The sequence below is a fragment of the Pleuronectes platessa genome, chromosome 19 (genome assembly GCF_947347685.1).
Source record: "Pleuronectes platessa chromosome 19, fPlePla1.1, whole genome shotgun sequence".
NCBI lineage: Eukaryota > Metazoa > Chordata > Actinopteri > Pleuronectiformes > Pleuronectidae > Pleuronectes > Pleuronectes platessa.
Genome location: NC_070644.1, coordinates 13,443,243 through 13,458,773, shown reverse-complemented (window position 1 = coordinate 13,458,773; position 15,531 = coordinate 13,443,243). Strand labels below are relative to the sequence as shown.

Below are 15,531 nucleotides of genomic sequence, written 5' to 3'. Positions count from 1 at the left end.
TCCAGTTTATAGTTACTACTGGGTAATACTCCTTTAACCCACTGGGGGCCGCAGAGAACCTAGCAGCCGGAAGGTTTCCCTGAAATCGGAAGTAGAAGAAGACACCGGGCTGCTTGTTGCTAAATGACGCTAGCACAGCGCACTAGTCGGCAGCATTAAATCTACACAAGAGGGCGAATTCACTTGCTTCTGAAAGGTAACAGCACATTTTCTATTAAAGTGTTAGTTTCTGCATGTATTTCACGTCCCTTTTCCAACCACGCATATCGTGGAGCGTGGGGAATATTCGTGCGTTTCAGCCCGAAACAGACGCTCGATAGCGCGACTAGCTGAACGGACGTGATTAACAAAGACACCGAAGTGAAACCGTAATGGCTGGTGCGCATAGCGGCTCGTTTTATCTTTAGCAGCAGTCGTCGACCTCAATCTCACAATTACCACATTTACTGTTGCGTTGTTTTGAAAGTTTTACAATACAGTGTTTAAAAAACAACAACGATTAATTCATTCTAAATAGCCGATGGTGGCTAATGCTAGCCTAGAAATGAGTGTTTTGAAATGCTACCATAATGTGCCGTCGTAAAACAAGTGTTAAATCGAATGTGTGGCCCAGGATCTAACTTGAAAAACGAGGTGAATCAGTAACCTGTGGATATAAATGGTTAGCAGGCAGAGAGCGATCAGGTTTGGCCGGTTTACCTTCTCTCTCTTACATACAAGTCAATGATATGCCACTGGGCGATCACTGGGGTTATTTATAAAACTGGTTTCTCCAGCCACCATAGTTTTTATGACGAGGGTCCAAAGTTCTATTTCTAACGCTCATTTTCAGATATGTAACCTTTCTAGCCCTTTCTCTCCATTTCACTTAACATTGTTGTGGTTGGTGCTGCGCTTTACTTTTATAAATGCTTGTAATGTTAGTTTTTAGTAAACATACACAGGTGACGAATTAAAGGATATATCCAATCAAAAGAGCAGATTATGCCTAACAGACAGTTGTAATTTAAAGAGACTGAAACCCAACCAGGTCACTCGAAATCAGTCTCAAATGTAGATGCCTCCAAAAAACAAGATGGCACTTAGACTTAAAATAAGGATAGTTTGAATCCATTTAATTTGTCACCCATCTATACATCATAGCTACATATGCAGATGGAAGCAATGTGTGTTTCTCTACACGATAATTTTTATAAGAATGATACTGTGACTATTTCCTGGTTGATGCTGGAAATTCATTACCCTGTGTTTTAAAGTTTTCAGACTTGGATCCAAGGTCCTGTGCCATTGGTCTTGAGTTCATCCTTTACGACTATGACGGCAGCATCTCTGCTTTAGAGTTGTACTTTAATCTAGATTAAGACATTTGATGAGGATGGACTAAATGTTGGATTGGGACTAGGATTAGGAATCGGGACCACCTCCACAGCTCATTGTGAAAACAAGAAGTGATCTTAAAGTCCACAGGTGCCCCCATTCTGTGTCAGCAGTGCCACTCAAATCAACCATCATGTCGGATGGCCGGATCTATGTGGGGAACCTTCCCGTGGATGTCCAGGAGAGAGACATCGAGGATCTCTTCTACAAATATGGAAAAATCCGCGATGTTGAATTGAAGAACAATAGAGGCACTATCCCTTTTGCCTTCGTCCGATTTGAAGACCCACGGTGAGTTTTGGGGATGGTCTTTGCCGAGTCGAATCACATTCCCTTTGCATCATACCTTAATCTTTGTGACATGATATCATCTCCACTGACTGCCAGCAGGGAATGGATGGAAATGGCAATTCCAGGTCAATGTCCACTAGTGAAACAGGCGTATGGTAAGGGATTCTTTGCTCTCTTCTCATAGGGACGCAGATGATGCCGTCTATGGAAGGAATGGATATGGGTATGGAGACTCCAAACTGCGTGTTGAGTATCCCCGCTCTACTGGTGCTAAATTTGGTCCCATGGGAGGAGGAGAAGGTGGTGGTGGTGGAGGAAGAGGAGGAGGAGGAGGAAGAGGTGGAGGAGCAGAAGGAGCACCTAGGGGAAGGTTTGGACCCCCAACTCGAAGATCTGAATTCCGCGTCATAGTGACTGGTAGGTGGACGTCATGAGTCATAGCCAGATATTATTTATCTCTCTCACTGCAACCTGGAAGTCAAAGAGACTGGTAGGAAGGTGGACTTAAGTCATAGGCAGACATATTTTCTCTCTCTCTTTCTCTCTCAATGGCGGATTTGTGGACAAAGGGGACTATTAGAGGACAACATGAGTCATAGGCAAACGTTTCTCTCTTTCTGTCTTCTGGCGGATTGGAGGACAAAGGGACTAGTAAAAGGACATCATGAGTCGTAGGCATAAACATTTCTTTCTCTATGGCGGATTGGAGGACAAGGAAACTAGTAGATGACATCGTGAGTCATAGGCAGATATGTTTCTCTCTCTCTATCTCATGGCGGATTGGAGGACAAAGGGACTAGTAGAGGACATCATGAATCATAAGCAGATATGTTTCTCTATCTCATGGCGGATTGGAGGACAAGGGGACTAGTAGAGGACATCATGAGGCATAGGCAGATATGTTTCTTTCTATCTCTTGTGGCGGATTGGAGGACAAGAGGACTAGTAGAGGACATCAGGAGTCATAGGCAGATATGTATCTCTATCTCTTGGCGGATTGGAGGACAAGGGGACTAGTAGAGGACATCAGAAGTCATAGGCAGATATGTTTCTATCTCTTGTGGCGGATTGGAGGACAAGAGGACTAATAGAGGATCTCCGGAGTCCTAGGTAGATATAGTTCTCTCTCATGGCGGACTGGAAATCAAAAAGGACTAAGTGGATGAGGTCAAGTCAGCTCCTTATGTCATGAAAAACAAAACGGTAACTCGAAACCAATCATGTTGGCTGCATAATCCCAAACACCAACTTTAGTGACTGGTAGGTGACATTTTGTCAATCTTTATGATTTGTTAATGTACTACATTAATATATGTATATACAAGCATGTTTGTACCAGCTAGAAAAATTGGACTATTTGTATAAGACGAACCACACAAATAAAACGATTTCATAGTTAGGAAGTAAAACACAGTGAGGGTCTCATGTCTAAACACTTTGGGGTTTTCTGAAAATATTACAGGAAAATGTAATCTGCACTAGTATATCTGCAAATATGACTACCATACACATAATCCTATGGATATTGATTGCTATAGTGTTTATATTTGTACACATAGAGAGATACACAAGTAAAATTAATAATCCCCTATTTGGAGTTAAAGTGACTGTCAACTCCGCATTTCCAACTTTTGGTTTGACATTAACTTTGGGTTTAACATTGCATAGGGAAAAAAGTTTACACGTATTTTCCGTAAGCACTTTGAGAGTTAAGAAAACGACATTTCCTAGAGAATTCAAGTCTAGCTCTTAAATATCCGTGCCTATTACTTAATAAAAGGTGTGGTTTAGCTTAAAGGGTTCATGCTTTATGCAAAATATTAAACTGTTGTTGTCCCCAACTCCCTATCACATGTATGTTTTTCTGATGTCAGGGTTACCACCAAGTGGGAGTTGGCAGGATCTGAAGGATCACATGCGCGAGGCAGGCGATGTTTGTTTTGCTGATGTGCAGCGAGACGGAGAGGGGGTCGTGGAGTTTCTCCGCAGGGAGGACATGGAGTATGCTTTACGCAGACTGGATCGGACCGAGTTCCGTTCACATCAAGTAAGTGCCCGGCGATGCTGAGATTTATTTGTCCTCTTTACTTATAGATGGTTAAAGAAACAAATGTCCTTTTTAAAATTCCTTTTATAGGGGGAAACTACTTACATCCGTGTCTTTGAGGAGAGGGGGGAGAGAGGAGAGAGGGCGGAGCGAGGAGAGAGGGGGGAGAGGGGCACTCCCAACTGGAGTCGCTCCCGTTCCCGCTCCAGATCCAGAGGCCGCTATTCATCCCCCTACAACAACCGAGGATCTCCTCCTCCACGCTACCAGTCGCCTCCACGCCACGCCATGGCGCGCCATAGTCCACCCCCCCGGAGGCACCCTCCACAGCACCATAGCCCACCACCACGTCACTATCGGTAGAAAGACCTGTCATTTACTGAGGAATTGGGGAAAGTGTTTTGTAATTCTTTTTATTTTTTTTTACCCCAGTCCTCCTTATAGGATTCCCCAATGTTACCTCTTGCTACATACATTCCACAGTCAGGGTCCCCTGGACATCATGCTCCTTCCCACAGCCTAAAATACATTTTCCCATTTATTTTAAAAACAATCATATGTTTTGTGGAAGCAGGATTTATTTCCCCCCCAGAGTTGGTGAGATACAAGGTAGTAGTATAACATTGGAAGTTTCTGATGGTGAGACTGTCAGGAACCACAGCGAAGAAGAAATGTTTTATCACCCAAATCAAATTGCACAGTTCTGCAGCTATCATTCTAAAGTTTGTATTGTTTTCTTAAAACTCTTTTTGTGTGTGTGACAATTCTGCAGCTTGAATTTTAAAGTTTTTCTTTTGCCAAACTACAAACCTGTGAAGCTGATCAATATCCTCCTTAGTTCGCCTGTTGGACCAGTGACACGTTAACTGTGAGCCTCACTTGTCAGTTTCTTTTTTTAAATGAAGTGTGAACCCGCTGACTGAGGTGGACTTAAATTTGTATCCATCTCAGATGGTTTTTTCTTTACCAATAAAATACAAACTTTACTGTGATTTTTTTTTTCTTCATTTTTTCATTTCTTCCTGATGCAACTTTAATAAACCTGTGGTAATTAAATTCTGGCCATGAAGAAATATTTGTAATCGTTATCGCTCCAATAATGTCCAGCCCTGGGCAGGTTTACGGTCTAACATTGGGCCAACAGAGATCATTCATACCCTCATTCTGAGTCTCCAGTTAACCCATTCAGCATGTCTGGACTGCAGAAAAACCAACGCAGACGTAGAGAGAACAATTCTCCCTTTGTGTTTCCCCTGACAATCTTTCACAGCTGTGGTGAAGAGATAAATGGGATATTTTCTACAAAAAATATTTGAACCCTTTGATTTCCATGTCTTCCATTGAAATCACATTAGAAAGAAAGGGGGCCTGTGTGCTGATAAAAAATGACTTGCTAATTCCAAGATAGTTTATAGGAACAAAGAAATGAAATGTAGTCGACCCTATGCCTAGAGTAACATGTATTCTTACCTATCCCTTTATTGAGATTGAGAGAAGTGTGTAACTTCCTGTCACCCTAGAAATAGACAAAAGGCACATGAGATGCAAAATATAATATTTTTAATACACAATAAATCAATTATACCAGGTGACCATTTGAGTACACAGAAAAAAATAAAATAAAAATATTTATTTCGAATGGTTTACTTATATCTTCTTTTTCATTCTCATCAGATAAAGCCCATATACTGTACAGACATTGTATTGCATTTAATAAATATGTACTAGCTTATTTTTTTGTACAATAAATTCCATTTCTTTTCAACACAGTAAATCCTCTGAAACAACAAACAGCAATACACAAACAGCAATACTCAGGCATGTTTCTGGAGATCGTATGGAGACACGTTAGCGGTGATATCAAAGCACTGGACTCAAAGCCACATGAACCACGTCGGCGTGTTTTGGCTACTTTGCAAATGTGAGCGGCACCGTTAAAACAAATGTTCTGACTCGTGTCTGTCGGTGTAAACACATGGAGACAGTTGTTGACCATCTGCTGAGACTTTAACAAATCCTTCCATCAGATTGACTTCATGTGGATTTCCCTGGGATTGCTCTCTACCAAAGAAAACCTGTCACAATATAAAGGCTTGTTGCCATTATATGTGAGAAAAACTGTCAACATTTGAAATGAAGGAATAGCCGTGGTGCTGCAGATTTATATCTTAAATGTACACACACTCAACAAAGATTATATCCATAGCTACATACCACTGATTAGCTTTCACCGAACTGACCCTTGAAATGTAAACACTTCAGGTGCTTTACAAGGCTGTGGGGACCTGAAGAACAAGCAGGTGCTATCCGCCTGAGTAGAGACTCCTGTGTGCTGCGTTGTTTCGTCCACTCAAGCTAAGAGTGTGGTGGGGGGGGGGACAATAGTCAACCTGGTGACTCCTCCACAGGAATGCACTGCTTCAGAGCCAATAGAGCAGTGACAACTTGACGGCCTTCTCAAATGATTAATCGAAAGGCGTCCTCTACAGGACAAGAAACGTAACCGAGGGAGCGTGACTAGTAGCCAAAGTGGAGCAGCGGCTGTCAGCCTCCGAGGAAGGAGTTTATCTTTGAATCGGTTTGAAGAAGGAGATCTTGACGTAATAGTGAAGAGAAAATGCACAATTACTCAAGAATATTCTAACAGCCATCCTAGGACGTTTTGCCAGGAACTAGGTATACGAGGCAAAGTAGATCTGCAGGGCAAGACAGAGGCTATGAAAGGGGAAGTGAAAGGGAAGCACGCTGCCACCAGCTCAAAGTCAACCACCTCCGCTGCTCTCATGAAGCTGCAAGGAAGCACAACCTGTCTGCGATGATCCGTCCCGGTGTTAAAGCTGAACTCCCCAGCCCGAGTGAAATGCTGTTAGTCCAGCAGAAGAAAGGTGCTGAAAATCTGCATCAACCACTTGCGTTGATTCTGGAGAAGCGTTCGTCTTCACAGAATTAAAAGCTAAGATTAGGTAGCAAAGGTTGAAAGATCATTATAGAGGCAGCACACAGCATAAGGAGCAGAGGAAATGATGCAACTCCATATGCAAAACATGTGAAATCGGTGTGCACAGAGTTTACAGTTTCAGTTTTGATATCCTGCCAGCTTGTGTGTGTCGAAGGCGAATCAGAGAAAAAGCCTCAGAAAAGCCAGCGAGTGGTGGTGGTGCTCAGAGACAAACCAGTGACCACACATTGCACTTGAACACAACCTAGTACCTTCGTCTGTAGCACCTCTACTGCCCACTCAACCAAACCGCCTCACAACGTCAGATGATATCACTGGAAACATATTCAAGTGTATCACAAATTGTAAACGTGTATGGCCGGTAGATCTTAACGGGGGAAGGGCAATGCAGTGGAGAATTTGGTCGCTGTATCCCTGAAAAAATGGCTAAGTTTAAGGCAAAATAAAGACAATCCTGAAGCAGTTTCAACAAGGGTCAATCCACTAGGTGAACAACAACACTTCCAAAATAGATGTACAGGCTTCACTTGCATTTCCTGAATGTGGAGAGGAGCAAGTGCAGATGAGTTGTCTTACAACAAAGAGCAGTATTAGCGACCGATTCAAATTTTTTCAGCACTTGCCAATCATTTACACTGATTCCTTTCCTCTCGATTACAGAACTATGTGGTTGTGTCGGTATCTTGAATCGATCTGGAACAATTGTGCGAGTCGCGCTATCACTTGTTCTCTATGAGAGTCTGCACCTTCTGGACCAGGTCTCGGGCCATCGTCAGGACCTGGGAGACGTCGTGATGCTCGGCCATTTCTGAGGAGAGAGTTTGAAAATCATTTTGTTTTTTAAAAAGATAAAAACAAAAAAATATTTGTGGACCAAACCTTACTGAGAACTGTCCTGCACACTGTCTTACTCGCAGTGATACTTTTATTTGCAACATCTTGTAGGATTCTATCTATACTCTGGTAATTGTTTTTCAGCACTAATTCTACTATGTTATAGCCCTTGTATTTCTTACCATTGAAGAACTTGATGATGTCCGTGAAGTCCATGTTGTTCTCCAGGATGATGTCTCTATACATCTCCACAAGCGCCAGAGCGATGAAGAGCACAAAGTGCTCGGAGGACGTGTGTTGGGCCACCCAGATGGTTTCCCACACAGAGAACACATCATCGTACACCATTTCTATTTGCAAAAAAACAGAGATAAATCAGATTTCATTCAGCATCAGGTTGTTGCAAATGACTAATGATTCAATCAGGCAGATATTGTGATGCCTGTGTTTCCCATCACCTCTTTTAAAGTCCAGCAGAAACCAGCGATAGCAGAAGTAGAAGTGGGTGTAGTCTCCATTCTGCTGCATCAGTTCAAACAGCTCAGAGTCCAGGATCTGGATGTGTATAAAAAACAAAATGCCTTCACTTTCCCTCTACAGCTTGTTTGACAAGGCATCTGTGCACATACATGTAAATTATACCTGGATAAGAGAACGCATGTTGGCGAAGTGAGAGTCCATGGCACCTCCGTGAGGGAAATTATTGTTCATCCTCTTCATCATTTCAGTGAAGCAGCTGAATGCCATGACCTCTGGGAAACGCACGCACACACACACACACACACACACACACACAAACACACACACCGTTAGTGTGGGCTTTAAGGTGCTCAAGATATTGACAGAATAAAGTTTCACTGACCATCGTCCAGAATCACCAGCAGGGGCGCCAGCAGATCACACATGCCCTGGACGTAACCTATGTCCAGATGCTGCCACACGTAACTATGAAGACGGTCACAGGGTTTATTTCGGTTGAGACAAACCTTAGATGTATTTAGTTTGGCTCAACGTTTACCTGCACATGATGTTACGCAGCTTCTCCAGGTTCTCAGGGGTGAAGTAATAATATGTTCTGTCACAGCGTCTGACATCTTTGTCAATACGGTGCAAGTTGATCAAGTACATATCCAGAATTTCTTGCTGCAAAAACAAAAGTTAATTCATTTTTGGTTTATCCTCAAAAAGAAGAGGTACAGGTATGTCTAGTTGTTATTTTGAATACTTACAGAATAGGTTTGTTCTTCTGAGGATTCATCTTGTTTGGCGTCGACTTCCACCTCGGCAGCCTCCTCTTCAGCGAGCACATTGTCCATCTCCGGCTCCTCCTCAGAAAGGCCCGGGTCGGTGCCCTCAGGACTGGTGTTACAAGCCGTGTCCAGATGGTGATCTAGGGCGAGCCCCTCGGACGCCATCCTTTCTCGTTGTGCCGGAGACATCGGGGGTGCAGCGAGGCCTGGAAAAGGCCTGAACTTAATGTGCTCAGAGGTCACACATGTTATCCCTGCAGGGATGTCCTCCATTTCCAGCGCAGAGGGAGAGTCGTCTGAATCCGCCGTGTCTGGAGACCTCCGGGAGTGGGACGTTAACGAGAGGCTCCCCCTCGACGCCGTCTGAAGAGCATTCAGCACCTGCCTGACAGGTGAATTGGAATCGGGTTTCTCAAATGGAATTTCTGCTGGTTTGTCTTTTTTGGGTTCGGCCAAGTCACAAAGTGTTGCTTCTGCTTCCTTTCTCTCTGACTCTGTGGTCTTGATCGTTTGTGATGATATCTCAGGAGGAGTTCCAAAGCTCTCTGGCTTTACTTCGGCTGAAGGCTCCACTTCCACGTCTTTGCTCTTGTGTGCTTGAAAAGTCAGGGTCTGCCCAAGTGGAGGAGCTTGGAAGTATTCGTTGTGAATCTCCGTTTCTAACTTTAGAACATTGGTGTTCTCTGGTGCAGATCTTCTATTCTTGTTAGGGTCTATTGCTTTGAATTCTTTAGATGGCTCATTTGCTGTTAAATCTTTTTCTTCTACTTCAGGTTTTTTCTCAGCTTCACACGTCTCTTTAGACTCACTGACCTGTTTGTCTTCAACAACCTCCTTTTGTGAAACTGTCTCCATCTCTTCCATCTCTGACACCGTGTCCTTGGCAGCTGGCTCCACAACATTGGTCCCTCCTGCCTCGGATCCAGCTTTGATGTTCTCATTTAAGACATCAGATGCTCCGGCTGTGGAATGCGCTGTTGTAGATCCATCAGCTGACTCTGTGACAAGAGGCCTGTTATCCAAACCTGGATTTGACGGACCTGGGGAGGAGGCGTTGAAGGAGGGAAGTTGTGGAGAGGCGGCAGTGGCGTCGGTGTCGTCCTTCACTGGACTGCAGCGCTGCACGTCTCCCTCCTCAGGCCTGGGCTCAGACTCAATCTGATCCGCTGCCTGAACCGATTCAAAGACCTGGCAACCCAAGAACAGCAAAGCCCATGCAATGCATTTAGGATCAAACAGCACTGAGAAAGTTAAATCCAGAAAGTTAGTACATAAGTAACAAATCACATACTTTTCATTAGTGCATTTCCCAAGTACAGTACGTTCCAACCCTCCCGGCAGCCTATGGTCTCATTTGTTTCATTACCCCATACAAACAACTTGGAGGTTTGAAACATGCATAAAATGGAATGTATATTTTATCACAATGAACATTTGGTCACAGCTCCATTAATCTCATCATCTCATCTCATCTCATCATCGAGTCCACTGAAAACAATTTAACACAATCGCTGGATTGATTCTCATAATATTTGGCTTGTTCCCCAAGGATGGCCACTAGAGACTTCCCTGACCTTTCCTCTAGCACCACCTGCAGGCCAAAGTTATTCATTTTTCCTGTGATATGATATTCATGGTTAAAGAAAAACACATTCATTTGATGGATCCCGGACCTCATGTATTATTATGGTCGAATCAATTTGGTGGCTCTGACTTTCATCTAGTTTAAAACTGACTATATGCCTGTTTCAAGGAAGTGACCTTGGTTTTAATCATGCTTTTGGAAATACTGGGAGGCCCATGTCTACCATCCTACATGTTATAGATGCTCTGGAACCTGTTATCCCCAAATAAGATTTAATAATTGGACTAAAACACACAAAACACTGAGTTGCTCTATTTTTAGAGCTACAGTAGCTGTTGTGATGTTGATGTCTACCTGTGCACTACTGCTGGAATCACTCTGTGCGCTGGCATTCTGTGGATCTGAGCTGCTGCTTAGAGACGACTGCAGTGACACACAGGAGACAAACAGCAGAAGCGTAAGACATTTAGAACTGTGATCAGAACACTATCAAATGTTGACTGTCGTGTCCGGTCTGGTCTGATTTAGTTTTTTCCACAACGAAGCACGTTTATGTACTAAATCATCCAACTTGCATCTGTGCTGATGGTGGAGTCTCGCTGCACTGGGGCCCTTTCCACACTGGCCCCGGACGAACACCTGGCGATGGCCGCGGCGTGTTTCTCTCTCTCCCTCTGACGGACGATGGCCTCGCAGCCCTGCCACTCCTTCATAGTCTGCTCGTACATGACCCGCATCTGTTCATCGATCTGGAGGAGAAAACTTAGAATAAATAAACAACACATCTAATGCAGTGTTCATGTAGTACACACTGCAACCCTTTGACAGAAATACCTCCAGCCTGGATTTCTCCGTCGTGGTGAACTGGTAGTGTCCCAACAGGAAGGGCCAGACCTCTTTGCGTAGTGAAGGGGCCACGCCACCAAAATACACAAGCCTGTGTATCTCCTTCTCCTCGTAGGCCTGACCAAGAGGAGAGGGTTATTTATCAACTCACACTACAATAGGACAATTTAATATAACCATGAATAATTGTTATGGCCTGTTGCTCAATTCTTATTCTTACAGAGCTTTCTTTGAGGAACCTGTTCCAGACCTCCACAGAGAGGCCTGCCTGGGCCCCACAGGGAACATCATGGTCAACTATGGTGGTGTTCACCAGAGCAGAAAGGTGGGTGCGGACTGTTGATAGGTGACGGCAGTATGCAAGCCCTGTAGAGGAAAGATAAACATTTCACATTGGATAATAAGAACGATTGTTTCACTGAGAGCAATCATTTTGAATGAAACCCTAAGTCGTTGGTTCTCACATCCATAGAAAGCACGGGAGATTATCTGGTACTTCATGGTGTCACAGAGGAGCTTTAAGGAAGCCCTGGAAGAAACAAGGAAAATGGCAAAGTTAGTCGAGTGGAATAATCAGAATCAGGATTTGAGGCCGTCCCTGGGGAAATAATTACCTTTCTTGATTGCAGCCATTAGGCAGAGAGCCGTCAGAGGAGCCATTTTGTGAGCAAGAGGAGCACGAGGACTTCCTGGGGGTTGGCTGCCACATGTTCACACCCTGGTCCATCAGCTCTAGAGCCACTAAACAGCATAATACCCCCGATCAATACAGCTATTGAGGCAATCAGCATAATAAGCAAATAAAAAACAATAAACGGTCAAAAAAATACGAGTAAATTAATCTAACTGAATCTATACCTATGGCTAATCGTTTTGATCTAAACTGAAGTTGTTAAGAGTGTAAAGTAAAGTCAGATGTAATCTCTGATGATAACTCATTGGATTATCTGCGGGAGGTAGAACAGGAAGATTGAAGACACTTACTGAACTCCATCTGAACCCCAGGAAAGAGGATTCGAAACACATAATCGGTTGCTTCATCATCCTCCTTATCCGAGACAGAATCACATGAGCTGTGTGGACTCCTGTTCCGCAACTTGGGGAAAACCTTTCCCTGCGAGCGGAGAGACCACTGCATCTTAGCAAAGCACAGACTCATACATTGATAATTGAGAATGTAAGGCGCAGAAAGTATTTCACCGCGCCCACCTTTCCCCTCTGATTCCAGAGCGGCGGGTCCAGCTGCCCGTGAGGTAGCAGGCCGGTCTCCAGGCAAGTGAGAAACTGGAGGAGGTGGCCACCTTTGGGGAAATGTAGAGGGGGTCTCTGGATCCCATCCTGGCTCACCAAAACGACTGTCCCACCACTGTTCACTGGAGAGATAAACACAGACCAACAGGATAAATAACTCTTCAAGCTCCTTCGTTGGGTACGGTAATAAAATGGGGTGTTAGTGTACCTTGCTGGTGACAGTGGAGATACACGATATCTTCCAAACGAATTGTCATGGCGTAGTCCCAATAAACACTGAAAGAAAGATATGAGGCCATTGAGTAAACTGTGTAAAACAGAGACGTTCCACTTGTGAGACTGGGTTCTCAAAGTCTTACAGACCTTTTCTCTGAGTCTAACTCCCCCACGTTTCCATTCATCAGCTGATTGGGCGTCCATTTCAGTGTCATGACCTCTGCAGTTTGATGCAGAGACAGATAGCCTGGGATGGCCTCCATGTCATCTCTCTGCAGACACATATAACAGCTTGTCTGATTGCAATGCTTTTTATAAAATCAGAGTTTAAATCAGCTAACAGAGGCAGCAAGTTCCCTATTATGTGAATAATGCTCTATTAATAATCACTCTATTATAGCAGACACTGGATTTTAATGATTTTTCTTTTTAAATAGGAAATAAAAGACACGCACCGGCTGCACCAGCACATTGTTCTTCCCAAACAGCAGCGTGGCTCTGGAGTTTTGGTGGAGCGACTCAACGTACTCCCTCACCCACATGAGAGGGCGGTCGTCCATGCTGCCGCTGGACTGTCTCTTCTGGATCTGATACAGAGGAATATGTGATCACAAGCGTTGCACACGTCTGATTTCACACACACAGTGGTTCATAGCTTATTGGGTCGGGGAAATCAATGAAGTTCTGCACTGTCTAACCAGGGCAGGTCGTCTGGAGGGAGAATCCTGCCGACAGTGGCCGCTGTGGATTCGGTGTCGCTGCACCAGCTCGTCAGCGGAGGGGTCCGTCCAGAAGTGGTCGGCGGTCTTGACTTTGGTGTACTCCAGCGCACAGGGTCCCACTGTAAGACAGTTTTGACTGGTTTAAAGTAAGACAGATGTCGTCAAGTAAGGCAGAGTAAAGGGTTGCAGTCCCTTGTGCAGATGTGCAGATTAGTGAGGTTTATAAATACCCAATAGAGATGCAAGAATGGGTCCATCAGTTGGATCCATCAGCATCGCCTCTCTCTCATAGAAGGCACTGCAGAATTCAAATTGAGAGGCTTTAGAGCATTTTAGGATTTCAAAAGGATAACTGATTTTGTGTTTGCATATCAACACTGTCCAGGAGATCTGTAAAATAACTGCATATTATGGGATGAAAAATAAAATGTGAGAAGTATATTAATCATCTGCGATATCCCTAAAAGGGATTGTTTCTTTCAGAGAACTGTTTAAGGTAGAATGAGGGTACCAAAATAGAATTACCTGAGGAGTTAATGTACTGAGGCCACACATTTACTGATGTGTACAAATACCTGCTGTTCTCTACCAAGTACAAGATAATCTTGTCCAGCAGCTTCTCCATCAGGGCAGTTCGGATCCACAGGTGTTTCACCGCCTGAGCGGGGGGGTTGCCAAACTTGGACTGCCGACTGCGCTCGTTACTCAGTGAGGAATTGTTCTGTTTACTGGAAAACAGGAAATAAACCTGACAGATGAGACGTCTGTGTAGAAGCTCATTTGTATGCAATGTGGCACATAAAGTAGAGAGCAAAGGGAAAAGATATACAAGACTAAAAGAGAAAGACTGCGTAGTCACTGGCCTCTTATTTGCAGAATGTGGATTTCACCTGTTTTCTATGATCTGTTCCAGCTCCTGGACCTTGTGGCAGAGATCTTCAGCAGGTGAAAAGCTTTTTGCCACCTTCATAAAAAGTGCTGCAACCTTGTTACTGCACAGCAGGCCTGCAATACGGCGTTTCAGGCCATGGAGCATGCAGGACTCCACCACAGCTGCACACAAGCACACAGAGTATTAGTATATTCATTTGGCACCGATTTCTGGTTTATACATTTTTTTAAACATTTCAGTTCATGCATTTGAGGAGAGATATATATTTTATTTGACATGAGCACACTATCATTTGCTCTCTGTGAAAACCTCACGCCTTTATAGTTTCTACAAAAAAAACAGGTGACAGGGAAGGCACAGGTGGCACCAGTAGAAATAGACTGGAATCTGTCCGACACTGACTACTGTTGCTAGGATATGAGGGATGTGAATCACACATGCATCACTCCTGGTTAGTATCAACACCTCTTAAGGGTGTTCTACTTTAATGCAGTCCATGTCATCCGCTCTAGTAAACATAAACAGACATGGCTTATAACATGAGAAACATTAAAAAAAACATTAGAATAAAATGTTAGGATTTACATGGCTTGAATTGAACAGAATGTAAAGGAGCATTTTGCACAGTGAGGATGAAAACGTGGGAGTTGACAGTCGTGTCAACCATCAGTCTGCACTGTGCTTGTGTGACCAATACTGTGACCTCTGCTTCCAGATACAGCATGTTCTGTGCTATAGTCTCAGAAATTAGCACTAATCGACAGAACTAGTTTTGTTTTGGGGGGGGGGACTATTTTCTCTACGATGCACAAAACAAAATTATTCCACAAAATTCTCAAAATCTCTAATAGTTATATATATGATAAATAGCTTAGTGTGCAGTGAAATCACAATCGTTTTAATAGAGAAACTCATTTACCACAGAAGGATATGATGTGGCTGCTGTCCACATGCACAAACTTCCTTGTCACTGCCTCCTCCATGATTTGTTTCACCTACGAGAGAAGGGTGCATGGTGAGACAAGACTCAGTCAGTCTGACATGAGAGCAAATGTGATGCAAGAGGCAATGATGAAGTAGCAAGACAACATCCTTCTTTCAGTATCTTCCTGTGCTACCATCAGCAAACACAATTTTCTGGAGGGAGGAGGGTAAGTCCAGGAGTTTATGTCAACAAAGTCGGAAAACCCTCAAGAATCGTCTCTATTGAAGCCTCAGAAGTCTATATGCAGATCTTTAGACTTCCTCCAATGGATCTTGT

The 15,531-nt window shown here is 43.8% G+C and overlaps 2 protein-coding genes across 6 annotated transcripts; one reads left to right on the top strand and one right to left on the bottom strand.

Annotated features, from left to right (window-relative positions):
* Positions 1-49: 49 nt before the first annotated feature.
* Positions 50-4,707, top strand: srsf9 (serine and arginine rich splicing factor 9). Of its 5 annotated transcripts, none has more exons than XM_053411896.1 (5): positions 50-196; positions 1,257-1,668; positions 1,853-2,085; positions 3,543-3,715; positions 3,806-4,707. In XM_053411896.1, exons 2-5 carry the CDS (start codon positions 1,511-1,513, stop codon positions 4,076-4,078), a joined length of 837 nt encoding a protein of 278 aa, XP_053267871.1. In that variant the 5' UTR covers positions 50-196; positions 1,257-1,510; the 3' UTR covers positions 4,079-4,707. The 5 variants fall into 5 exon arrangements, with proteins under 5 accessions (XP_053267871.1, XP_053267872.1, XP_053267873.1 ...); XM_053411897.1 differs by having other exon boundaries at positions 51-196; positions 1,491-1,668; XM_053411898.1 differs by having other exon boundaries at positions 51-196; positions 1,468-1,668.
* Positions 4,708-6,470: 1,763 nt separating this feature from the next.
* sgsm1b (small G protein signaling modulator 1b) lies at positions 6,471-15,265 on the bottom strand (the record flags this gene model as incomplete). The annotated part of the gene is given in 23 exon segments (XM_053411895.1): positions 6,471-7,482; positions 7,691-7,858; positions 7,967-8,063; positions 8,151-8,260; positions 8,371-8,453; positions 8,527-8,651; positions 8,738-9,946; positions 10,698-10,766; positions 10,919-11,092; positions 11,178-11,306; positions 11,410-11,555; positions 11,654-11,718; positions 11,804-11,930; positions 12,174-12,303; positions 12,399-12,562; positions 12,649-12,716; positions 12,804-12,928; positions 13,112-13,243; positions 13,355-13,497; positions 13,609-13,676; positions 13,954-14,106; positions 14,269-14,431; positions 15,190-15,265. Coding segments are annotated over 23 exon segments (3,813 nt in total), but the record flags the coding sequence as incomplete, so codon positions are not given.
* Positions 15,266-15,531: the final 266 nt, after the last annotated feature.

Bases quoted from the DNA above. Each gene is read 5' to 3' on its own strand.
- srsf9 (XM_053411896.1), top strand. From the start codon at position 1,511: ATGTCGGATGGCCGGATCTATGTGGGGAACCTTCCCGTGGATGTCCAG. The intron at 1,669-1,852 runs GTGAGTTTTGGG...CTCTTCTCATAG, and splicing joins GTCCGATTTGAAGACCCACG to GGACGCAGATGATGCCGTCT. The intron at 2,086-3,542 runs GTAGGTGGACGT...TTCTGATGTCAG, and splicing joins ATTCCGCGTCATAGTGACTG to GGTTACCACCAAGTGGGAGT.